Source organism: Cervus canadensis, chromosome 17, assembly GCF_019320065.1.
Source record: "Cervus canadensis isolate Bull #8, Minnesota chromosome 17, ASM1932006v1, whole genome shotgun sequence".
Taxonomy (NCBI): Eukaryota; Metazoa; Chordata; class Mammalia; order Artiodactyla; family Cervidae; genus Cervus; species Cervus canadensis.
The window spans coordinates 62,479,761-62,507,255 of record NC_057402.1 but is presented as its reverse complement, the minus strand read 5'-3'; the positions used below and the strand labels follow the sequence as shown (position 1 = coordinate 62,507,255).

General features: G+C 39.2%; 1 protein-coding gene across 2 annotated transcripts in view; it reads right to left on the bottom strand.

The window, feature by feature from the left end:
• The window catches only part of CERS3 (ceramide synthase 3), a 158,915-nt gene that overhangs the window by 109,815 nt on the left and 21,605 nt on the right, over nucleotides 1–27,495 (bottom strand). For both annotated transcript variants that reach the window (XM_043489997.1, XM_043489998.1), the window contains exons 2-4: nucleotides 25,574–25,747; nucleotides 12,935–13,052; nucleotides 6,598–6,716 (exon numbers count right to left, since the gene is read on the bottom strand). In XM_043489997.1, the coding sequence (XP_043345932.1) occupies nucleotides 6,598–6,716; nucleotides 12,935–13,052; nucleotides 25,574–25,746 (410 nt within the window). In that variant the 5' untranslated portion in view covers nucleotide 25,747. The remainder of the gene's footprint in view (nucleotides 1–6,597; nucleotides 6,717–12,934; nucleotides 13,053–25,573; nucleotides 25,748–27,495) is intronic.

The window sequence follows — 27,495 nt, the reverse complement described above, 5'->3', positions numbered from 1 at the left end:
GTGTTCAGTCCTCTTTATGGTCCAACTCTCACATCCATACATGACAGATGGGAAAAATGCAGCTTTGACTATACGGACCTTTACTGGCAAAGTGATGTCACTGCTTTTTAAGCAGCGACAGTGTACTGTCTAGGTTTGCCATGGTTTCTTTCCAAGGAGCAAGCATCTTTTAATTTCATGGCTGCAGTCACCATCCACAGTGATACTGGAGCCCAAGAAAATAAAATCTGTCCCAATCAGATGCAAGAGTAAAATCCAAGTTTCACATCCTCCTGGACCAGCCCTATCAGGTCTATTACACTATTCCAGGGGTTCTCAAAGTCAGGGATTTCTGACATCAAAACACTTTCATAATGATAATGAAAAGTTATTTGTCTTATTTCTTACTCTCATTTCCTCCCAAGTGTGCAGTGGCATTTCCTAGAGGCTACATGTCCTGTGATGATATCATTGCTCTGATAGCTGATGACATATGTGCTTGTGTAGTCTTATATTTTAGTTTCCATTTCTAGTACAGTAAACATCAATCCCAAAGAAAGGCAATGCCGAAGAATGCTCAAACTACCGCACTATTGCACTCATCTCACACGCTAGTAAAGTAATGCTTAAAATTCTCCTAGCCAGGCTTCAGCAATACATAAACCGTGAACTTCCAGATGTTCAAGCTGGTTTTAGAAAAAGCAGAGGAACCAGAGGTCAAATTGCCAACATACAATGGATCATCGAAAAAGCAAGAGAGTTCCAGAAAAATCTCTATTTCTGCTTTATTGACTATGCCAAAGCCTTTGACTGTGTGGATCACAATAAACTGTGGAAAATTCTGAAGGAGATGGGAATACCAGACCATCTGACCTGCCTCTTGAGAAACCTGTATGCAGGTCAGGAAGCAACAGTTAGAACTGGACATGGAAAAACAGACTGGTTCCAAATAGGAAAAGGAGTACATCAAGGCTGTATACTGTCACCCTGCTTATTTAACTTATATGTAGAGTATATCATGAGAAATGCTGGGCTGGAGGAAGCACAAGCTGGAATCAAGATTGCCCTGCATAACCTCAGTCAGATATGCAGATGACATCACCCTTATGGCAGAAAGTGAAGAAGAACTAAAGAGCCTCTTGATGAAAGTGAAAGAGGAAAGTGAAAAAGTTGGCTTAAAACTCAACATTCAGAAAACTAAGATCATGGCATCTGGACCCATTACGCATGGCAGACAGATGGAGAAACAGTGCAAACAGTGGCTGACTTTATTTTTCTGGGCTCCAAAATCACTGCAGATGGTGACTGCAGCCATGAAATTAAAAGACGCTTACTCCTTGGAAGGAAAGTTATGACCAACCTAGACAGCATATTAAAAAGGAGAGACATTACTTTGTCAACAAAGGTCCGTCTCGTCAAGGCTATGGTTTTTCCAGTGGTCATGTATGGATGTGAGAGTTGGACTATAAAGAAAGCTGAGTGCCAAAGAATTGATGCTTTTGAACTGTAGTATTGGAGAAGACTCTTGAGAGTGCCTTGGACTGCAAGGAGATCCAACCAGTCCATCCTAAAGGAGATCAGTCCTGGGTATTCATTGGAAGGACTGATGCTGAAGCTGAAACTCCAATACTTTGGCCACCTGAGGCCAAAAAGCTGACTCATTGGAAAAGACCCTGATGCTGGGAGGGATTGGGGACAGGATGAGAAGGGGATGACAGAGGATGAGATGGTTGGATGGCATCATCCACTTGATGGACATGGGTTTGAGTGGACTCTGGGAGTTGGTGATCGACAGGGAGGCCTGGGGTGCTGTGGTTCATCGGGTCGCAAAGAGTTGGACATGACTGAATGACTGAACTAAACTGAAACATCAGTAGGTATAACTTACACAAGCAGATGCTCTTTGGGTTCTGTAATAGCTTTTAAGAGGACAAAGGGGTCCTGAAACCAAAAAGCTTGGGAGTTGCCATGCTTCACTAATTGTGAAGCAATTGACTAATTGTGCTTCATTAATTTTCCTTGCTTCAGATGAACCTAAAGCAGTAAAATGTCCTTTTTTCCAGGAATGGCTGAAACAAACATAATTGTGAGGGGGAAAAAAAAAACTCTTGGAAGAAAGTTTGACTGGTTAGACACAGATGGCAAAGTTGAAAGATGAAGGCTGCTGAGTGAGATCAGGGAGGAGCCAGACAGAGGGAACTCAGGTGACATAAGACAGGACAGACATGGTTCTCCACGGTGGCAGGGCAGAATGGAGTAGGCAGTGGACCTGCCCAGTGGCCAGCTGGGCAAGTGGCGGTCCACTGGCAGGAGAAGAGTGCCTCCCACCAGCATGAGACACACCAGGCACTTGGAAATTGTGTGCGTGCATGCTTAGTCATGTTGGATTCCTTGTGACCTCATGGACTATAGCCTGCCAGACTCCTTTATCCATGGAACTTTCTAGGCAAGAATATTGGAGCAGGTTGCTATTCCTCTTCCAGGGGATCTTTCCATCCCAAGGACTGAACCTGTGTCTCTTATGTCTCCTGCATTGGCAGTTGGATTCTTTACCACTGAGCCACCAGGAAAGCCCATTTGGAAATTGCTTGGTGTTTTAAGTAAATTTCTCATTGCTAAATGGAAATACTTATTTTAAAAAGAAAAGTGACCATTACACACCAGTCAGGATGGCTGCTATCCAAAAGTCTACAAGCAATAAATGCTGGAGAGGCTGTGGAGAAAAGGGAACCCTCTTACACTGTTGGTGGGAATGCAAACTAGTACAGCCACTATGGAAAACAGTGTGGAGATTCCTTAAAAAACTGGAAATAGAACTGCCATATGACCCAGCAATCCCACTTCTGGGCATACACACTGAGGAAACCAGATCTGAAAGAGACACATGCACCCCAATGTTCATCGCAGCACTGTTTATAATAGCCAGGACATGGAAGCAACCTAGATGCCCATCAGCAGATGAATGGATAAGGAAGCTGTGGTACATATACACCATGGAATATTACTCAGCCGTCAAAAAGAATTCATTTGAATCAGTCCTAATGAGATGGATGAAACTGGAGCCCCTTATACAGAGTGAAGTAAGCCAGAAAGATAAAGAACATTACAGCATACTAACACATATATATGGAATTTAGAAAGGATGGTAACGATAACCCTATATGCAAAACAGAAAAAGAGACACAGAAATACAGAACAGACTTTTGAACTTTGTGGGAGAATGTGAGGGTGGGATATTTCAAAAGAACAGCATGTATACTATCTATGGTGAAACAGATCACCAGCCCAGGTGGGATGCATGAGACAAGTGCTTCGGCCTGGTGCACTGGGAAGACCCAGAGGAATCGGGTGGAGAGGGAGGTGGGAGGGGGGATCGGGATGGGGAATAAGTGTAAATCTATGGCTGATTCATATCAATGTATGACAAAACCCACTGAAATGTTGTGAAGTAATTAGCCTCCAACTAATAAAAAAATTAAAAAAAAAAAAAAAAAGAAAAGTGATCAGTTAATATGGAATATGACTTAAAAATAAGGATTCACTATGGATTAAAATCCTGAATGCTGTAAGACAGGGCTTAGGGGTCATCCTTAAGTAATCTAGGAAACAATACACTGAACTTAAGGTGTTCAGAGATTAACCATCCTGGTATTGTGGAGAAGTGTTGGCCTGTTGGAGAGTAATTTGTAAGAGTTCTGTGTTGGGGAATAAGTTTCCTGAGATTTCCAAAATGCCTGGGGCTAGGTATGTCTTGCTGTTTCCTGTAGTACATCTCATAGGTAAGGGAATAAAGTGCAGTCCCTACACAATTAAAGAGCTTGGCATTTTGCTTTAGTTTATTTATTTGATCCATAATAACTTTTAACAGTTCACTGACATAGGAAATTTATGACACTGCTAAACAACAAGGTAAAGCTTACGTTTTATTTGTGGGTTCACTTCAGTCTCCTAAATATACTGTACTGCTTCCTGTCTTGCCTTACTTAAAATATGCTGCCCTCAAATCATGCTTTCTTTTCTTATGGAAATCTGACCCATCCCTCAAGGTCCAGCTTACGCCTGACCTCTAGAAAGCCTTTGTCTAATGTATCCAGCCCTGCTGACACCATCTCCTCTGAATGCCCAGAGGACACCTGAACATGACTACAGACTATGTTCCACATATAGACTATGTGTAGCTGTGGGCTCTGTGTACACCATGTGCGATTGGACAGAATGGAACAACAGATGTTGCAGTTTCGTAAGTGATAGTCTTATCTCCCTGATTAGTTGCTTTGGGCCAGTGACATACCTTCCATTTCTACTTCCCTGTTAAAATCTACATGTCCACAGGATCTAGGGTAGTTCCACTTACCATGAAGATGGTCCACACAACCCTCTGCGTTGCCTGACGATTGATAATGGCAACTCATAATTCCCTTCCCTAACCTGAACTTTGTGGCTGACTCTCGGCAGACTCACTGACAGTCAGACTCCCAATGCTGGACTCTTTCGACCCAGTTACTTGACACGTGGGGCCCCTGCTTCTGAGAGGTCAGCATTAGGTAGCAGGGGCTGCACAGGAGTCAGAATATCTGAGGGCAACAGGTCCCCCAGCAGCAGGTGACCTTGAGCAAGTACATAAACTAGAGAATGTGCAGTTTCTCATTTCTCAAACAAGGCCAGTCCCGCTTTCCCTGACTGCCCCACACTGTGACTGACAGGGAGGCTCAAACCAAGATTATTTATAAACTGTAAGGCATTATGATTTATAAGAAATTACCATACTCCTTCACTGGAGTATGATTCAGCTCTGAGGCAGAGACTTAGTCCCTGCTTGGGACTTTTTATTTAAGATAAGAGTCATTTGCTAGAGAGAATGAATGATAACAGAAAAATAAAGATGTAATGTGAAACCAGTTCCACTTTGTAGTGTTTTGTGGTGATCGTCAAGAGAGATTCACCTGGGCCAAGCTGACATAGTGGCAACACAATATTAACTAATCTCGCAATAAACAGAATAATCAGAATAATCAGGGATAAACAGAAAACAAACCAGGTCATATACCTCCAGCTGCTGTGGGAAAGGCAATAGAAGCCCATGATCAGAAAAAAAAATGTTCATCTTGAAGACACTATGAAGAACTGATCTGTGCTTCTAAATATACATCACCAGCCTTACATCTGGATGACTGTACTCAGGAATGTATAGGTAGTTAAAGTAAGTCATTAAAGTTTAGCCTCTCACAGGCTTGATTTCTTTGAGAGTCTTATACCAAATCCCTATCTATTTCACCATCAAAACAAATATATCTGGTGAAAGTCATTAGGCAATCTGAGGACCGTAAGAAATAGGCAAAGTGAAGGAATGCTATTGGTGTGTAGAATGTGGCATCAAACACAACCCAACTAACATTTATTGGTCTGGATATAAAGAAGAAGAACAAAGTGATAGCAATGACCTAGACCCTCTTCCAGAGAAGGCAATGGCACCCACTCCAGTCCTCTTGCCTGGGAAATCCCATGGACGGAGGAGCCTGGTAGGCTGTAGTCCATGGGGTCACAACGGAGAAGGCAATGGCACCCACTCCAGTGCTCTTGCCTGGGAAATCCCATGGACGAAGGAGTCTGCTGGGCTGCAGTCCATGGGGTCACAACAGAGAAGGCAATGGCACCCCACTTCAGTACTCTCGCCTGGAGAATCCCACGGACAGAGGAGCCTGGTAAGGCTGCAGTTAATGGGGTCTCGAAGAGTCGGACACGACTGAGTGACTTCACTTTCACTTTTCACTTTCATGCACTGGAGAAGGAAATGGCAACCCACTCCAGTGTTCTTGCCTGGAGAATCCCAGGGACAGTAGCCTGGTGGGCTGCTGTCTGTGGGGTCACACAGAGTCGGACACGACTGACGTGACTTAGCAGCAGCAGCAGACCCTGTTTTTGGCACAGGTGTCAGTTTTTGCCACGAAGGGAGTGACCTAAAGTACTATAATACTCTGAAGAAGAGGAAAAAGCAGAATTTTAATAAAGCCAAAAATAAGTGTGATAAAGTCACACTGCCCTCGGAATGTATCTGAAGTAGCCAGCTCTGCAAAAACTCTATGTGGTGCCCAGTCCATCCAGACCTCCTGCTAAACCAGTGGGGAAACCCAGAGGAACTGGTTGTCCAGTCCACAAGCAGGAGTAGGGTAAGAGTCAAGTTGAGACAGAAGAAAGTCCTCTCCGCCAGTACTGAGAGAAGAGGACAGCACCCTCTCAGACCTTCTCTACTCTTATAATGTGACAGAATATCTATAATGTGATTGGAAACAGGAGATAGTCTGGTGAGCTAAGGCCAAGTGCTACCCTAGAAAAGATAAATACCAGTTAAGACATTTTTATGATTTTTCTGGACTTCAAGATAAGTACATAATATCTCCTGTTTAACTGAGACAGTTCATGTCTTACCTTGTTTGATAAAGAGGGAAAGTGAAGCACAAGAGGTGGATGAGTGGCTAGCATGAAACTCTTGATTCATGTGATAAGTGATAAAGCAGTTTCAAACCCTTCTTCTGCTGCAACCTCAGGATTCTTTCTGAGATGACTGTTCTGCTCCATACAAAACGGTACCATTTCAAAAGCTTTAACTATCCTTCTTACCAAGCTTCCTGGAATTTCTTCATCCTGCAAGGCCTATCTTGATTCTGCCGACTCCTAAACCATCTTTCAACCTGGCGCTCTGTCAAGTTACACTTCTTTGCCAGTCCATAAATATCAGTCTGAAAGGGGATGAAACAAAAGAGTGAGTGCTTAAGAGCAGAGTAGGCTGGCAGGCAAGCAAGAGACAGTGAGACTGAGTTACAAGCATTTGTGCACTGGAGACGAGAGAGATTCTGCATTAAACCTTGGGCCAGTGCATTTACCCCTTTTTTTCATGGAATCACACACATCCATCCCAAAACAGAGAGAATGTTAATTCCCAAAAAACTCAGTTGGTAAGAAAGACAAATTCTCTGTAAGTTGGTATCAACCCATACATTCAAGTTCCATACATGGCTCACTTCTTCAGCCAATTTTATTTAGGGCCTCCTAGGTGCCTGGAGAATCCCAGGGACGGTGGAGCCTGGTGGGCTGCCATCTATGGGGTCGCACAGAGTCAGACATGACTAAAGCAACTTAGCAGCAGCAGCAGCAGGTTCCATGTAGAGTAGTATAGTTTAAGATGTCAATAAAACCCAATCTCTGTATTTTTTCCTGTGAGAAAAATGGGACTCCGAGAGTTTTAACAGCTTGTCCAAGACCTAAAACTGGTAGCAAAGTGAGGATATGAACTCAGACTCCTGCCCTTTCTGTTACTTTATACAGTCTTTCTAATAGATCCAAAACTTTCACATTTAATCATATGCACAGCCTATTTTGGAGAAGGAAATGGCAACCCACTCCAGTGTTCTTGCCTGGAGATACCATGGACGATGAGCCTGGCTGGCTACAGCCTACAGCGTTGCACAGAGTCGGACATGACTTAGCAACTAAACAACAACAGCAGCATATTTTTAACCAACCTTAAATAATTCCAATTATAAAAAATAAGGATTTTAGATTATAATAATGATGACTGCTTCTCTTCTGGAAGGCAGAAGTTGCAGGTTATGGTTTACAATTGAAAACAATGTAGATGATAGATTCGCTCAAAGATCACAAATCTGAAGTTCTCCCAGGGCCAAACAAGAACCCAAAACGACTGACAGAACTAGCTCTGCTTCCTGGTGGTATTTTAAGCTGTGTTCTTTCAACATGGGCATGTTTTATATGCTAAACCTACAGTACTTTCCACTTCCACAAGGAAATAAGCTCTGTAATTTTTTTTAAGACACCAGTCTTCTTGATCTTTCATTTTGCAACGCTGAGTACAAGAAATATTTCAGTTTACTCCTAACTTAATGCATGCTCAGTCGCTTCAGTCGTGTCTGACTCTTTGCAACCCTATGGACTGTAGCCCACCAGGCTCCTCTGTCCATGGAATTCTCCAGGCAAGAATACTGGAGTGGTTGCCATTCCCTTCTCCAGGGGATCTTCCTGACCCAGAGATAACCGCAAGCCTATTACTTAATCTGAAGAGAAAGAAAGTAAAACAAAACATAGACAAGACATATTATACTGTTTCCCTGTAAACTGTCATCTCTAATACTATTATTTTATAGGCCAAGGTTTCACCCGCTGTTCTTTGCTGTTTTGGTTTGTTTTTGTGTTTTTGATGGCCCTAAAATGGCAGGTATTCATTAGTGAATATTTCCTGCAGGCATTGTGCTTGGCATTGAAGATCTAAATGAACAAGATCAGTATTTACAGGGCCTCCCCTTCATTAGGTAAAGTCTGTCTGGTAAGGAAGTCAGAAAACGCAACAAATAATTCTAATAAATTATGATGAGTGCTGAAACAGGGGACGGTCAGGGTACCATGGGACCTAACTTTATGTAGGCAATTCCTGGAAGTTACACTTATGCTAAACCCTGAAAAAAGTCCCAAGAAGGAGAAGATGAAGAAGGGAAGTGTCCTGGCAGTCTGTGCAGTCACCTGGGGATGACAGCAAAGGGGAACTGGGAGCACTCAAGGGACAGAAAGAGGTCTTGCAGGGAAGTGAGGAGGAAAGATGTGGCCAGGGCCACAGCAAGGAGGGCCTTGCCTGGAATTTATCTGTAGGTTACAGAATGTTTGCATTTTGAAGTCTTCCTCTTGCAGTGTGTCAAGTATGAAGCACCAGGAGTAAGCGGAGGTGGAGACAGTGTTTACTTTGCCCTGTTATCCCTGACCTCTCTCAGCGAGGTCCCCAGAGCAAGGACCTTGCACTCCAGATGGGACAAGTTTGGAGGTCTGGATACACTCTCCCAGGTGGCACCAAACTTGTCACAGCCCTATTGCAGGAGGAGAGAACACGGCAGGTTTTGAGGCAACAGAATGCAGTAGGAATGGCAGGGAACTAAAAACAGATCGAGTTCTGCTACTTCCTAGCTCTGCAGCCTTGAGCTGTGTGCTCTGACCCGCTGTGGAAAATGGGGCATTGACAATGAGTGGTTGCATCCTGTCTCGTGGGAGTGATTTAGGATCTCAGGGCTCTATCTAATCATCTATCATGTGCTACATCAATGTTAGAGATTATGGCTGAACCCAGAAAGGAGACCATACACTGAAAATCATTTCAGAAAAAAATATTTCTCTACTCCTAAAATAACTTACAAGCATGAATAGATTCCCCCAAACAGAAGATATAATTTAAATCCTATTGCTTGGTCCACAGCAGAACATATTCTGAAATGCAGCAGCACTATATTCTGTACCTTCTGAGACTGAAAGGGCTCTGGGTCCAGCTTGACTGCTTTAAAAGTTTTATTCATTCAATCATCACCAATGTTTACTGAGCCTCTACTCACTAGTGCCAGTCACTATTCTAGGCACTGGAGATTCAGCAATGAGTACAGTTCCTGTTCTCACAGTAGAATTTCCTGAGATCCGAGAACAATCCAATTTTACTACCTCATCATTTCTACAGACACCTGATGAATAAATGCATCTAGAAGATACTGATCAAACATGATTTGAAGCATTTTTTCCTGATTTGGAGCACAGATGAATCTGATTCAAAGTCCTGACAACACTGGCCTCATATATCTACAATATTTTTGGGATAGAAGTCCTCTTGCAAACAGAAGTCTTTAGTAGTATTTTGTTATTAATATACAAAACAAACATTTATTGAACACCTACTAGGTACAGAAAGTTGTGTAAGATATTATGGGAATACAAACAAGCATACCTAGGAAACAACTGATGTTCCCTTGGGATAATTAATGTTGGGAAGATATATTTGAGAATGCTCCTCTAGAAGTCTACATGATAGGTATAGCCCATGAATAACAAGAGCTGACCTTGACTGTGTACCAGGCAGTATCCTAAGTACTCAATTCAATCCCTGAATTGAGAGTCCTATGAGGTAACTGCTGTTAACACACTCAGTTCACAGAAGGGGACACTGAGGCAGAGGGGTTAATCTGCTCACCTTCACACACAGTCTGTTCTCACAATTCGTGTTTTTAGCCTGGACACTACAGACAATGTATCCATGGAAGGGAAAGGCTCTCGGGCAGAACCTAGGAGAGAAGCAGTGTGGCCTGAAATGGGCCACGAGGCCTGGCTACTTGATGCAAAAACCAACTCTCTGGGACCATGGAGGAGCCACTCAACCTCTTTGTCTTTCACATGTCTCACCCATAAAATAAACTGGCCTGGAGAGCTAGAGAGCCTTTTGCTCTAAAAATGTGTGAATCCATGTTTGAGACAAACTAGCAAACTGGAATGCCCCTATGGACTCTTCTCCAACTATGGACCACAATACCTGCTTTATGTCAGTCTTAAGGCACCACGTTTTCTTTAGATCACCTTTCAGAACTACACATTCATTTGTTCTGCAACAGTTCTCATTGTATTCTTGCAGAGGAAAAGGCCTTGTTAATAAGTTCTGCTGTTATTTCATTTTACCAACAGCAGGAAAAGTGATCTGTTGGCCAGAGCTATTGGTATGTTCTCATGATTCTCTATCAGTTATCATGATTCTCTCTCTGAATTTCACCTTGAAATTGTCATTGAGATACACATAGAGAGAGACATAGATATATAAACAGTGGACACACAGCTGCACATACACAGTCACAAAGTGTGTGAGACAGAACAAAACTCCAGTGGCAGTTCACAGGTACAGCTTTTTGGACCTCATCAACACCATGTTATATCCTCTATGCTAACCAGCATAGAATTGATACTGTGTATCTGAACTGTTTTTGTTTGTTCTGGTGCAGTCTGTAGCAGCTGAAGAAGCATCCTTGATTTGTGTCCTCAGTTGTTTTAATAAAGTCAGATGTTAAGCACCTGTATTACCACTGCGTGCCCTGTGATTACAGATTTGGAATACTTTGTTAGAGGTGATACCCACCCATTCCTTGAACCAGCACATTTTATTTTAGTCTTCCCAGCAACTTGTCTTAGCTCAGCTATTAATTAAGCAAAACTGCTGTCTGTATGACATTGGCCAAGTTAATGTGTGGAAGTATTGTGGTATCATTTTGTTTCCACATCTGAAATCACTACTAAGTCATTTACTTTGCCTTCTTCTACTATATTCTATCTTCCCAGGTTCTAGTACTTTTATTCTATGGGCATTTTACTGGCCAACTTGTTGTCATCTTGATCTGTTATACAAATACTACCTTGATTTTGTAATCTATGAGCAATATAAATTAGATATCTTAATTATGTCCCTTCATCTTCATAGTTTAGTAGAGGAAGCTTTCTAACACTTGGGGGTTGATATATAACATTTCCTCTATTACCTGATGCAAATGTCCAAACTATAACTACATTAAGCCATACTGTATTGTCAACTGAGCTAGAATAATTACTTACAAACATAGCTCCAGCCTCTGAAATACATTTTCAACATTCTGTACACAGTTAAAGACATCACTTAGGCATAGTAGAAGCGGCACTTGACAGGGAGTCCTGGGCCAGGGTCCAGGTCTGGATTCAGCCATTAATTAGCTGCATGACCTTGGACAGGTCCTCTGTTGACCTTACTTTCCTCATCTCAATTGTAAAGAAGAAAGATGACCTAATCTCTAAATCTCTTTCAGCTTTTCTTCATTTTTCTTTAACTGTCAGGTGGCTAATTTATCTTCATAGCTGAGAAACTTGCTAAGAGCCAAATTTTCTACATATTTTAAAATTATTCTCAGATAATAATCCTATTAATTATTCTCAGATAGAAACAAAGGATAATAAGGATTCTCTGAGAGAGTCCTAACTTTTCATAAACACAACTAAATAACTTCCCCTCTGAAAAATGTAAAATGATGCTTAAGCATTACCACCAGTGGTAACAGCAGTATTTAGGTGAATGACTTCAGTCTTTTCAAGCAGGTAGAAATAAAGAACACACAGAGACGGCTTATCAGACTGTCCTCATTTTAGGAAAAAAAGGCACATACAGAAGCTGATGGCAGACAAGTTAAAAGACAGTGCTGGCTAGCCATGAATAATTCTGAACATGATGCCTGGTGCTATATGGCCAGATTTCAGTATGTTTATTTGTGCAGGGAGCCCACCTGACCAGTGACAGAAAGTGTCATAGAAAAAGCAAGTGAATTCAGCAGATAAGTTCAGGACCTTAAAAATCTATCTATCCTAAAACCACAGTAGCACATTATTTTTGACTTTTAAAATTACTAGTGAGAGATGTCTGTATTTGTCGGAGAGGGTATGCCAGTTTTAGAGAAGTTTTTATTTCATCTCATTTAAATGTGGGGTATAATGAAACTAGACTTGCCTGGACACTACTATTTTTACATAACCTTTAGGTTAAAGTCTTTTTCTGTGGTGTAAACATGCAGTGCACTGTAACATTTCATCAAGTACCTCTCGTATAGAGAAGAAAATTGTGACTCTCCTAAGGATTCCATCTCTGGGGAGTGGGCAGGAGCACAGAGTATTTCTGAGTATTTTGAAGCCTTGGATAAAATAAAGTGTTCTGCTCAGGAAAGCCACCCCAAGAGATACTTTTGTAATGTGCGCCGTGTGTACTGATGGTGTCACAGTCATCAAAAGTGTCAGATATGGGCTACTCTGCCTTAATAATGATCCCTTTTCATTGGTATACTTTGTATATATCCTACCATTGAAAATTAAATTTTGATCTTTACACCCAAATTGTCAGTGTTCAACACTAGTTAAATATCTGTTACTTTCTATCATTATAAATATATTGTATATTATTATTGTGTCACTTTATATTATGCTAAGAATGCTTTGTAACTTATCAACAGAGGAAAAAAATCCAAATGAAATAATTTGCTGCTCAACTGAACTTTTTTCATAGATAAGGTAAGCAACAGATGATGGAAGTATTAAGAAAGGAGATTTTTAAATCCCAAAACAAAGAATTTGTACTTACTTGAGATGGTTTGCTTGTGGAATGTTTGAAAAAATTCTCTAAGACAGTATTTGGTGTAATCTTCTTTTGAACTTCCTCTTTAATGCCAAATGTTTTTGCTAGAGGTGAAGCAATAAACCTATGAAAATATAAACAAAATAAAGAGTCAGACATGGCTGAGAAACTAACACTTGCTTTTCAAGTTCAAAATCTGAGAATGAATCTACAATGTCACCAGGAAAGTCAAGCTGTAACTTTAGATTCCAAATTAAAGATCAGTCATTAGATTACCTAAAGCCAATATCTGCCTTACAGAAATTCAAAGAGCAAAATTTGAGATCTTTATACAAGCAATAACTTAAAATACAAAATATATTTGACTAAACACACAGGGTTGAGGGGTGCTAACAGTGCAGTGAAAATCCTTTTCATATAGCTTATAGTCAGCCCCTAGGTTTAAGTGTTTCCTCCTTATTCAAGGTTTCACATCTATGGGTTCAACCAACCGTAGATTTAGCACTGTAGTATTTACTACTGTGAAAAATCTGCTTACAAGTGGACCCTGAAGTTCAAACCTTTGTTGTTCAAGAGTCAACTGTACTTGCATAGTTCTAAAATCCATTTTATGTAAACTCAAATATATTTATATACAAGATCCAGGAACCAGGATAAACCATTCTATTCAGTTTCATTTTTAAGACTACTAGAGATTGAGATAAATGTTTTGTTATTATTTTCTTTGGTGATATTATTTTAAAGAAATTATTATGTCCCCTATTGAAAGTTCTAACTAATGAAAAATGGCATGACTCTTGGGAAAATATTTAGCAATGGGATTGATAAGTTGTACGGCAAGTATACACTTAAAAGAACTTAGTGAATGCTTTCCAAACTCTCTATGCTACTTTACATTTCCATCAATAATGTGCCAGAGTTCCAGTTATTCCATATCTCTGCCAACAGTTGGTATTGCCAGTCTTTTTAATTTTAGCAATTCTACTGGGCGTGTACTGGCTTTTATTGATTTTATATTCTAATTTCTATTATTTCTTAACTTTCTTGTTATAAATTCAGTTTGCTTTTTTCCCTTCTTTATTAAGGTAGAAGGTTAGATTACTGATTTGAGATCTTTTTTCTTTTTAAATATATGTGGTTATAGCGCTAAATGTCCTAGTAAGCACTGCTTTTGCTGAATCCCATAAGTTTTGGTATGGTGCTTTCTTTTTCATTCATCTTACAGTATTTTCTAATTTACCTGTGATTTCTCTTCTGACCCATAGGTTATTTAGAAGTATACTGTTTAATTTCCATATATTTGCTAATTTCTCAATTTCCTTCTGTTTTGGACTTCTAATTTCATTTAACAGTGGTCAGAAAACATACCTTGTATGATTACAATCTTCTCACTTTTATTGAGATTAGTTTTAAGGCCTAACACATGGTCTATTCTGGAGAATGTTCCTTGTGCACATGAGAAGAATCTGTATTCTGCTGTTATTGGTGATGCACTCTATAGATGTGTGTTTGGTCTAGTTCATTTATAATTCATAATAATTCATTTATAAATTCAGTTGATCAAGTCTATTTCTTTGTTGATTTTCTGCCTAGTTGTTCTATTCATTATTGAAAATGGGGTATTGAAGTTTACAGCTATTATTGTTGAATTGTTTATTTCTCCTTTCAATTCTGTTTGCTTCATGTTTTGGGGACTATGTTGCTAGGTACATATATGTTTGCAATTGTTCTATCATCTTGATATGTTTACCCTTTTATAGTATAAAATATCCTTTGTTTCCAGCAACAATTTAAAGGCTGTTAAACTGCCTGGTATTAGTATAGCCAAGAACAGAGGAGCCTGAAGGGCTACAGTCCATGGAATTGCAAAGAGACGGACACGACTTAGACACTAAACAACAACCAAGTATAGTCATCCCAGCTCTCTTTTGGTTATTGCTAGCATGATATATATTTTCTCATTCTTTCACTTTCAACCTATTTATGTCTTTGAACTTAAAATGTGTCTCTCATAGAAATTATATAGTTGGATCATATATTAACATTTCTACCCAGTCCTCCTATCTTTTAGTTGGAGTATTTAATTCATTTACATTTAATGTAAATTACACTTAATTACTGATAAGACAGGATTTATACCTGCCACTTTGCTATTTATTTTCTATACAGTTTCCACTTTTTTGTTTCTCTATCCTTTCATTACTATCTTCTCTGTGTTAAACAGATATTTTCTAGTGTATTCTTTTAATTCTTTTTTATTATTTTTAAAAATAGGGATTACAATTAACATCTGAATTTATAATCTCCTAATTCAGATTAATAATAAAACAATTTAAGCACTATACAGAACTCCATTACCTCCCCTCTCTCTGCTGCTATTGTCATATAAATTACGGACCTATAAACTGTGGTCTCATCAACAGACTTTTATGATTATTAGTTTATGCAGCTGTCTTTCAAATCAGACAGGAGTAAAACATGTTACCAAAAAAATGCATTTATTCTTTTATTTCTTGTGTGGGTGCTTTACTGGTGCTCTTTATTTCTTCACGTGGATTCAAGTACTGTCTGCATCCTTTGCTTACAGTGACCAGGACTCCCTTTAGTATTTATCATAGGGTAAGTCTGCTTAGCAACAAATTCTTCCAGTTTTTGCTTATCTGGAAATGTCTTATCTTCTCTCATTTTGAAGGATAATTTTGCTTGGTTGACAGTTTTTTCTTTCTTGTAATTTTTCCTCCTATTGCCTTTGGCTTCCACAGTTGCTGATGAGAAATCAACTCAATCTCATCAAAGATCACTGTTACATGATAATATGCTTCCCTCTCATTGCTTTCAAGATTCTTTCAACAGTTTGCTTATGATATATCTAGATATGAATCTCTTTAATTAAGCTTATTCTTCTTGGAGTTTGGTTAGCTTTTCAAATTACAGATTAATGTTTGTCATCAGATTTGGAGAAATTTTTAGCCACTTGTTTCTTCAAATATTTTTTATCCTGTTCATTTCCTCCTCTTCTGGAATTGCCATTATACATATGTTGTTATGCTTGATCAGGGCTCACAGGTCTCTGAGGTTCTTCATTTTTCCATTCTTTTTTTTTTTTTTTCTGTTCCTTAGATTGCTGACTCTTTCTTCTGCCTGCCCAAAAATGCTGTAAAGGCCCTCCAGTGAATTTTTAATATGAGTTATTGTACTTATCAAGTCCTAAATTTCTATTTGATTTCTTTTTATAATCTATAATTTTATCTCTTTACTGATATTCTTAATTTAGTGACTTTTTTTTTCCTTTTCCATCTTTTATTTATATATGTAAGCATGTATGTATTAACTTTCATACCAGTTTGAACTTGTAAGTTTCTAGTCTCTTCAGTCAGTTGTATTTTAACACTTTCATCATTTTTTTCCCCAATTATCTTTCCTTAGTTTTTAAGCATGGTTTTCTCTAGTTCTTTGAATATTTTTTAAATAGTTGACTTAAAGTATTGTCTAATAAGTTTAACATCCAGGCTTTGTAAGGGACACACTCTATTGACTGCTGTTTTTTTTTTTTTTTTTTCCTGTGTATGAGCTATACTTTCTTATTTTTTTGCATGTCATAATTTTTGCTTAAAAGTAGACATGCTTACTAATATAATGTGGCAACTCAGGAAATCAGAATATCCCCCTCTTCAGAGTTTGTTGTTGTTCTTGCTGTTTTTTGTTGTCCATTTGTTGTTTACTTTTTTAAACTGATCTGTAAAGTTTATATTCTTTATGTGTGGGCACTGAAGTCTTTATTAGGTTAGCTTAGTGGTCTACTAACGATTAGACAGAGATGTCCTTAAATGCCTGGAACCAATAAATCTTCCAGTGTTTGCTAAGGGGATAATGTACACTTCAGGGGACACCTTCAACACTCAACCAGGCAGTGGACAACTTTGCCTTAGCCTTCACTTCCTGTTTGCACAAAGCCTTAAGGTCATCCAGAGGTGAGAGCTTTGGACTCACCTCTTGATCATACTTTTCTTTATCATGTGGGTGGCCCTGGGCATGCCAAAGCTCTACAAATTCAAGTGGCCTTCTAACTTCCAAGAGTATGTCAGAGCTTTTCAAAATCCCCTATGGACATATTTCCCAGCTTATCTTTTAAAAAGGAAAGCTTTTTGTTTATTGTTTGACCCACTAGTTATCCACTACCCTCAGTTCAGTTCAGTTCAATCACTCAGTTGTGTCCAACTCTTTGCCACCCCATGGACTGCAGCACACCAGGCTTCCCTGGCCATCACCAAGTCCCGGAGCTTCCTCAAACTCATGTCCATAAAGTCGGTGATGTCATTCAACCATCTCGTCCTCTGTTGTCCCCTTCTTCTCCTGCCTTCAATCTTTCCCAGCATCAGGGTCTTTTCCAATGAGTCAGCTTCCCATCAGGTGGCCAAAGTATTGGAGCTTCAGTTTCAGCATCAGTCCTTCCAATGAATATTTGGGACTGATTTCCTTTAGGATAGACTGGTTGGATCTCCTTGCAGTCCAAGGGACTCTCAAGAGTCTTCTCCAGCACCACAGTTCAAAAGCATCAATTCTTTGGTGCTCTGCTTTCTTTATAATCCAACTCTCACAGCCATACATGACTAGTGGAAAAACCATAGCTTTGACTATACAGATCTTTCTTGGCAAAGTAATGTCTCTGCTCTCTAGGTTGGTCATAGCTTGGATCCCAAGAAAATAAAGTCTGTCATTGTTTCCACTGTTTCCCCATGTATTTGCCATGAAGTGATGGGACAAGATGCCATGATCTTAGTTTTCTGAATGTTGAGCTTTAAGCCAACTTTCTCATTCTCCTCTTTTAGTTTCATCAAGAGGCTCTCTAGTTCTTCTTTGCTTTCTGCCATAAGGGTGGTGTCATCTGCATATCTGAGGTTATTGATATTTCTCCTGGCAATCTCAATTACAGCCTGGACTTCATCCAGCCCGACATTTCACATGATGTACTCTGCATAGAAGTTAAATAAGCAGGGTGACAATATACAGCTTTGTTGTACTCCTTTCCCAATTTGGAACCAGTCTGTTGTTCCATGTCTGGTTCTAACTGTTGCTTGTTGACCTATATACAGATTTCTTAGGAGGCAGGTAAGGTGTTCTGGTATTCCCATCTCTTGAAGAATTTTCCACAGTTTGTTGTGATCCACACAGTCAAACGCTTTGGCATAGTCAAAAAAGCAGAAGTAGATGTTTTTCTGGAACTCTCTTGGTTTTTAATGATTCAATGGATATTGGCAATTTGATCTCTAGTTCGTCTGCCTTTTCTAAATGCAACTTGAACATCTGGAAGTTCATGGTTCACGTACTGTTGAAGGCTGGCTTGGGGAATTTTGAGCATTACTTTCTAGCATATGAGATGAGTACAATTGTGTGGTAGTTTGAACATTCTTTGGTATTGCCTTTCTTTAGGATTGGAATGAAACTGACCTTTTCCAGTCCTATAGTCACTGCTGAGTTTTCCAAATTTGCTGGCATATTGAGTGTAGCACTTTCACAGCATCATCTTTTAGGATTTGAAACAGCTCAACTGGAATTCTATCACCTCTACTAGCTTTGTTCATAGTGATGCTTCCTAAGGCTCACTTGACTTCACATCCCAGAATATCTGGCTCTAGGTGAGTGATCACACCATCATGGTTATCTGGGTCATGAAGATCTTTTTTGCATAGTTCTGTGTATTCTTGCCACCTCTTCTTAATATCTTCTGCTTCTGTTAGGTCCATACCATTTCTGTCCTTTATTGTGCCCATCTTTGCATGAGATGTTCCCTTGGTACCTCTAATTTTCTTGAAGAGATCTGTAGTCTTTCCCATTCTATTGTTTTAATCTATTTGTTTGCATTGATCTCTGAGGAAGGCTTTCCTATCTCTCCTTGCTATTCTTTGGAACTCTGCATTCAAATGGGTATATCTTTTCTTTTCCACTTCACTTTCACTTTTCACTTTCATGCACTGGAGAAGGAAATGGCAACCCACTCCAGTATTCTTGCCTGGAGAATCCCAGGGATGGGAGCCTGGTGGGCTGCCATCTATGGGGTCGCACAGAGTTGGACACAACTGATGTGACTTAGCAGCAGCAGTAGGCAGTTCCAAAATTAATCAATTGTCTCTAATTGTTTCAGACAAGTAACCCATCTCTTCCCAAGGGAAAAGGGAAATAAAGACAGTTCAAAGAAGCAGCAGACAGGTCAGAGAAGGACAATTCTCTGGGAATGATGGTTTGAGGGCGCTCCAACTCTGTTCTGCTTCCTTCAGTGGTTACCAGGCTGCTGGTTTCCACTGAAACTGTGCGCTGTTGGTTTTTCAAGGCTATCAGAGAGGAGAAAAGTTAAGGATAGAAATAGGGCAAGTCAAAATGCCACAAAGCTTGCTGCTCTTTCCGACAGTCAACTGTTTTTCTTAAATAACACTCTCTGGATTGCTGCAAGCCTCTGGTTAATTCTGAATTCTGAAAAGTTAATTTGACAATCTTTGCTAGTTTCCTGATTTTATGAAGGAGAAAATTTTCAGAGGTCCTTACTCTGACATTTTTGTTAACTTCCAATGCATAGTGGTTTTAATTTGCATTTTGGTAATGACTAATGATATTGAACATCTTTTATGTGTTTACTTGTTATTAGTATCTCCTTTGGTGAGACTGCTGCTCCAACTTTTGCCCATTTAAAAAAAATCAAGTCTTTTTGTTTGTTATTAAGTTATGAGTTCTTTACACATTCTGACTTTAAGTCCCTCATCAAATATATACAAAATGTCTTGTATAGATTTTCTCCTAATCTGATTTACTGCTCCATTTTATTGACATCTTTTAAAAATAACTATTAATGCATTTTTACATATCCTATAATTCATCATATCAAGTATAATATTCAGTGATTTTTTTTTTTTGTAAATTTACCAAGTGGTACAACTATTACCATGAATCAGCTTTAGGACATTTTCATAATTCCAATATAATACCTCATATATATTTACTTTAATCCCTGCTCCCTGTTAATCCTGTCACAGGTAATCACTACTCTACTTTCTGTCTTCATAACTGCCTTTCCTGGATATTTAATGTAATAGAATCATATAATATGTGGTTGCTTGTGCCTGGCTTCTTCCATTGAGTAATGTTTTTGAGATCCATCAATGTATCTGGATGCATTTGAAGTTCATTCATTTTTATTGCCAAATAATCTATTGTATAGATATATATTTACATTAACAATGCCTTTTGAAGAATACTTTAGCTATTTACCAGGAGAAATAAAAGCATATACCTACACAAATTCTTCTACTCAAATGTTCACGGAAGCTTTATTCATAAGAGGCCAAAGCTGTAAACAATCCAAATTTCCATACTAGTTAAAGGATAATAAATTTCAGTATAGCAACATGTTGAAAGACTACTCAGCAATGACAAAGAATCACTGATACATATAATGACATGAAAAAAAAACCTCAAAAGCATTATGCTAAATGAAAGAAATCAGACACAAAAGACTATAATCTATATGATTCCATCTATAGGAAATCCTTGAAAAAGGAAAATTATACTGACAAAGCATTTTAGTGATTGCAAGGAGGCAGTAGGTAGGAAGAGAATTAACTACACAGGGTACGGGGATGTTTTCAGCCAATTGAAATCTTCTACATCATAATTGTGGTGATAGTTAAACGACTGTATACATTTGTCAAAATGCATCAAATTTTGGATGAACTTTCTTATATGTAAATCATACCTCAATAAAGCTGATTAAAAATCACATGTCCCTATTTTTCCCTTAGTTCTAACAAAGGCTCCATTGTCTGCTAGGTCAGGCTATTCTAGTACTCAGAAGTTTCTGTATGTAATTAAATGCTGGAAATTTTAGTTATAAATGATCATTTAGCTCTTAAATTCATTTTTGTAACCATGGAGTTGAATAAAAATTTTCCTAGGGATTTCCCTGGCAGTCCAACGGTTAAGACTCCGAGTTCCCAATGTAGGGGGCATAGGTTTGGTCCCTGATCAGGGAACTAAGATCCCACATGCTGCATGGTATGGCCAAAAATTAAAAAAAAAAAATAAATTTTACTAAAATACTCTGATAAAATGTATTAGTTAGCCTTGGTGTTAGCTGCGCAGTCGTGTCCAACACTTTTCGACCCAATAAACTGCAGTCAGCCAGGCTTCTTTGTCCATGGGATTCTCCAGGCAAGCATACTAGAGTGGGTTGCCATTCCCTTCTCTAGGGGATCTTCCCAACCCAGGGACCAAACCTGGGTCTCCCACATTGAAGGCAGATCATTTATCATCTGAGCCACCAAGGAAGCCAGCATAAAATGTGTATAAGCCAATCTAACTTCCAGATGGCCTAAGTTCTCCTGGAAATGGCCTATACATTTCAAAGCCAAATAAAGTATAACATTTCCCTCTAGAGGGTCATGTGGAGATAAGCATACACAATGGATAAAAATACAGATCTATAACATACTTGCTGATATGAGGAAAATGTCTACAGTCAAAGCATAAATTTAAAGAAGAAAGAGAAATAATAGTCCTGTTTGTTAACATGTCCAGGCTTCAAGAACAGAAATAACATTTTCCGTAAAACAGAGGAAGTATATATGTAAGCACAGTTTGCTACTTTAGCATTATATTTCTTTTCAAAAGAATCTAGACAATCAATTCACCTTTTACTTATATATTCACTTATACTTATGTAAGTATACGTAAATATGAATAGGTTCTTAATTAAAAACTTATTTTTAAAAAGGAGAGAATAAAGAAGCACATAAATATTTGATAAACTGAACTTAAAAAAGGAAGGAAATGACAGGTCTTAGCTCTATAAGGACCTTAGACATGAACTTGCCTGAACTTTCATTTTATTGATATGGAATAGAAGGGGAAAATCTAAGAGGAAGAAAAGAGAATGTGAGCTTCTACTCCCATGTAGAATGGTTCAAAGTTAGGTTAATTACCAGGGCATGAGTCACAGGTTTGCTACTATTGCAGAACTGAGCCCTCAGATGGCCTCTTTCAGACACCTCTTCACTTAGCACTGCAACAGTTACCTGTGAGCCAAAAGCTGAGCAATCCCAGAGCACTACTCTACACATACTTTTTTTTTTCTCAATATTCTCTTATGGAATAAAGAAGAAGGCAAGCCTAGGCATTTATTAAGCATGTGAAGTTTAAATACTTCTCCTAGACAGAAACAATAGCCTACTGCCATTAACATTGACTCCCAGTTCCTAAGAATTGAAAGGCTCTGTGATCAGAATTTAATCAGAGGGTTTTATATGAAAGAATAAAGATCTGAAGCAATGCAAGTCTCAGATAACATTTAAGTCCAATGTATGTATTTTGAGACTTTCAACTGAAGATAGTAACAATCCTTTTTCAATTCCTGTAAACTGCTACACCTACCCTTCTTTAAAGAACCCTTAACGTCCTCCTGTTGCTCAGTAGAAATGGCAGAGGCCAGAAACCTATTCATTGTATCATTAAAAGTAAAAGAAAAGGGCTTCCCTGGTGGCTCAGTGGTAAAGAATCTGCCTACTACTGCAGGAAACACAGGTTCAATCCTTGATCCTGGAAGATCCCATATGTCGCGGAACAACTAAGGCCATTTACCATGACTACTGAACCTGTGCTCTAGAGTCCACAAGTCACAACTACTGAGCCCAACGTGTACTGCAACTACTGAAGCCTGAGTTCCCTAGGGTTAAGAGAAGCCACCTAAATGAGAAGCCTGTGCACTGCAACTAGAGTGTAGCCCCTGCTTGCAGCAAATAGAGAAAAGCCCTCAAAGCAATGAAGACCCAGCACAGACAAAATAAATAAACAAAATTATAAAAGTAAAAGAAAAAAAGTTTACCTTCTGATTTTACCACCCTTACCCTTGCCTTGGACACTTCCAGGGCCATAATTTACTCTGAGATAATGTGCTTATTTCACAAGTGATTAAATTTGAGTAGCTTAGATCCCCTCTAAGTCATACTTAAGACACAAAGAACAATGTATAGAAGAATCTGGATCTACTAGTTAGTAATTGCTATTCTAGACCCCTCCCCTCAAAAAATCAAAACATAAGGCACAAATTAAAACTTGTAAGGAAACGAAATTCTAAATAGAAAGCAAATGTCAGTAACTTTCAAATGATTGACTTATTTGTTCTTCATCTCTCTATTTCTCTACTCCTTTCTGGGATGGGCCCTTTCTCATTGTGAATGGCTCCTGCCTAGGATAAAAATGAGCCAGACAAATCACAACTCCGGGTCACTTCCTAGAATGAGGAGGTATAGCAAAAACAGAAATGCAGGACGAAAGAAAGAAGCTTTCTTGTGATATCACAGGATATGCTGAAACATGGTGTCAAGTTTACATGAGGTTTTGATAGGAAAGTTCACATTTGCTATCATCCCCTTAAGCCTTATCTTCTATATTTCCAAAGGATATTAATTTACTGCCTTTGCCATCAGGAGTACTTCACTGTGAAAGCCCTAGAAGTCCTGGTTCAAGGGAAAATAAAAGCCCATCAGCCCTGAATTTGGCATCACAGCACGTGGGCTCATCCCAGTCTACTCTTTGCCTACACGTGCCTACTGGCCATGTGACCTTGGCCAGCTCACTGAGCTCTCACTTTCCTGACTGAGATCATACCACTTATGATTTTATATATCTCTTAAACTATAAGCTTCTATTCAAATGCAAGGTGTAAGTAATATCTTATGATCTAAGCAGTTTAATCTAATGCAAACTACATAGAAGCCTTGAAAAAATATTAATTTCTACTTCAAAAAGCATGATCTTGCTCTCATGTTAAATTTTCCTTCCTTCTTTTGCATTAAAAGAGATATGAAAAGATATGAAAAAAAGAGATAAGAGATCACTGGAGCAACAAAGAGTTTTTTCTAGTGTCATGGGATGGAAAAAACTAAGGCTGAGTTATTGGGAGTTAAAGTTATAAGGAGGTAGGAAAGACTATACTTAACCCCTTGAGAAGAAGTAAGAATGGCCCTAAGGATTAAAAGAAGATTTGATTCCTTTCTGATCATTGTTGGAAAGGACAAGACCAGGACACAGCAAGTTGGTCTTCTACAGCTATGCTGCTCTGGCAAGCAAAAACACTTTTCTAGTTCACTGTCTGATCAAACGTTGAAAATGGAGCTGTCCACCCCAAAGTAGGAAATCTGCAAGTGTACAACCTGGATGTCAAATTCAAAGATCATCAGACACTACTCAAGAAAAGCAAGTATTTCAGGACAGCAGAGTAATTTGCTAATTTACAAGTGCAGTAGCACAATTCTAATTTAGGCATTCTTTGACAAATCTAAACATGTGAGTAAAAGCAGAATTAACTGTCAAAAACGAAAAACATTGTTAAACATTCTCAGCTAGAGTTCAGTGATATCAAGCAGCTTTCTTTTCCTCCCCCTATCAATAGCACATTGCTGGCCAAAGTAAAGTTGTTATTTGTACAGAAACCTCTTGGACAATCCATGAAACCAAACCCTCAAGATGAGAACCCTGCAAATGGTTAAAAACGTGCGATCTGCACCACAGTTAGTCTTGGACAAAATGATCTTTATCAGATTTTGTCTTGAAAGAAAGTGAAAGTGAAGTGAAACTGCAAATCACTCAGTCGAATCCGACTCTTTGCAACCCCATGGACTATGCAGTCCATGAAATTCTCCAGGCCAGAATACTGGAGTGGGTAGCCTTTCCCTTCTCCAGGGGATCTTCCCAACCCAGAGATCGAACCTAGGTCTCCTGCATTGCAGATGGATTTTTTACCAGCTGAGCCAGAAGGGAAGCGCCCAAGAATACTGGAGTGGGTAGCCTATTCCTTCTCCAGCGAATTTTCCTGACCCAGGAATTGAACCGGGGTCTTCTGCATTGCAGGCAGATTCTTTACCAACTGAGCTATTGGGGATTTTGTCTTAACTCTTGACATTTGAATATTCTTTTTGCTCCAAAAAAAATTAATCGGAGACAACTACCAAAATTATAGATGAACATTTATCTTCAGTTACCATGACACTAGTACGGTTTTAATAAAAAGGTTGGAAGTAATATCTATTTAAAGTAAATTAAGAAAAAGAAAAGTTCACTTTTTCTGAGAAAGCAAATTGATATTTTTTCTTTGATTTCCTTATCCTTTGGAATGAAGGCTTGCTATTAAAATTTTCAAAAAACCTTTAAACTATGCTATAGAACAATATTGTTTGGTCTTTAATGAGCCATTTCTGCTATTTTATAGGCATTCTAAAACGATAACGCATCCACTAGCTGTACTCTCCTAATACTGCCGACAAAGGACACGGGCGTGCATGTCTGTTGTCAGACCACATGGTACATGGAAGATGAGCCAAGTTCTTTACCGTCATTGACTCTAATAAGCTCTGTGATCCTCAACCTTTCCCAACCTCAATTTCCTTCACTGTAAAACTCACGTACTTGTGGAAACAGAATTTCTGATTCTCATTTGCTCAGTTTCTAGACAACATTTAGTGTGCATCTGATTTCATGAGCGCCCATTAGTGGTGACCTCTGAGCAACAGATTAAGATTCTTTAAGGATCTTACCAAAATTCTTTACTCTAGAGGTGGGGCAAAGGGGAATGGAGAGGAAAGACACACAAACATTACTTACTTTTGAAAAAAATGTCTGATAATTATCAAGACAAAAGCATATGGAATAGTCATATATAAATGAGAGGGCTTCACAAAGATGAGTCCATCGTGATCTTCAAGATCTGACCATTTTATTGTTGGAGGAAGCCAGAATCTTTCCAACCAAAACCATTCTTTAAATGTCTGAAACATTCTAAAAAGACGAAAAAAGAATATATTAGACTTATAAAACAAATACTTAAAACTGAGACAACACTGACACCTTTACTCAAAATACCTAAACTAGAGAGTTCTCAACAGAGGGTGAGAACAAAGTACTATTATTTAATGGACGTCATGGCTCTTCATTGTATTAAACAGGTATCATGCTGCAGAAACTCTCAGAACAGTTTTGGTCATGGCATGGCAAACTGAAGTTTAATACACCACTGTTCATGCTCTTGGCACAACATACATTAATATTATGGGAATGTATCTTCCTCTTATATATTTCTATTGTATGAAAATTAATTTAACAATAACCTCTACAACTTCAATATGCCAAAGGCCAACTTCATAAAATCTCCAAGTAGGTATCCTAAGAATTTCTCTAGGAGACAAAGGACAAGTATATTTAACTTTGTATTACAATGAAGAATTCAAATTACTCCATGTCAACAAATATTTAGAGATCCCATTATTTGTCAAGCCCTGTGCTAGGCACTGAGGATGCAAAGATTAAAAATCCAGTGCTCCTCCCCTAAGGACCTTATATTCTGTGGGCAAGGCAGGCCTGAATGACTGACACACTTTTTTTTAGGTACAATAAAACATGTTTGTAGTGAGTGCTGAGGGCTTCCCTGGTGGCGCAGATGGTAAAGAATCTGCCTGAATTGCAGGAGACCTGGGTTCAATCCCTGGGTTGGGAAGAGCCCCTGGAGGAGGGAATGGCAAGGCACTCCAGTATTCTTGCCTGGAGAATCCCCATGGACACAGGAGCCTGGCGGGCTACAGTCCACAGGGTCACAAAGAGTCGGACACGACTAAGTGACTAAGACATACACACAGCGAGTGCTGTGGAACACGACGATCAGCACTAAGCCCAGCCAAGGCCTGGGACAGGTGACCCTCGGGATGTCTTGCACAATGAAGTGAAGTGAAGTGAAGTTGCCCAGTCGTGTCTGACTCTTTGCAAACCCGTGGACTGTAGTCTACTAGGATCCTCTGTCCATGGGATTCTCCAGGCAAGAATACTAGATTGGGTTATTATTTCCTTCTCCAGGGGATCTTCCCGACCCAGGGATCAAACCCGGGTCTCCCGCATTGCAGGCAGACACTTTACCCTCTGAGCCACCAGGGAAGCCTTGGACAATAAATGGAAATAAACCACAGAAAAGGAGGAAAATGGGAAAGAGGAAATAGAAGTTCTAAGGAAAGAAAGGACACTGATCAAGTAACTAGAAACACAGAACATACAGACGCTCCAGTCTCATCATTTGTGCTACGACAATTTTAATCTTGACATTTTGATCTTGAGGATGTTTTGACCTCATCATTCAATAGTTAATCAGAGAAAGAAGTAAAAATGTCCTCAGATTCACTACAGGGTAGTCAAAATAACTCTATCAAAATCTCTTGACTGATATAACCCAGTGCCCATGGAACACCACCAGCAGTGTGGTTCAGCCACAATGTAAGAATTCAAGGTGTGGGATGCTTGGTCACACACTGGTGCCCAGAGCCTCAGTTTGTTGTCCTGCCATAATTACTAACAGTGCCCCTTCCTCTCAGGAGTGCCCCAGTTTGGGTAATTAACCATACGGTGACTGTCATGAAAAGCCTGGTGAGACAGTTCAAACTTGGTCACAGAGGGTCTGCAATCCATGCTAAGGAGCTTGGGCTTTAGCTAATGGAACCAAGGAAGAGGATTATGCAGAGGAATAAAATAATCAGATACTTTAG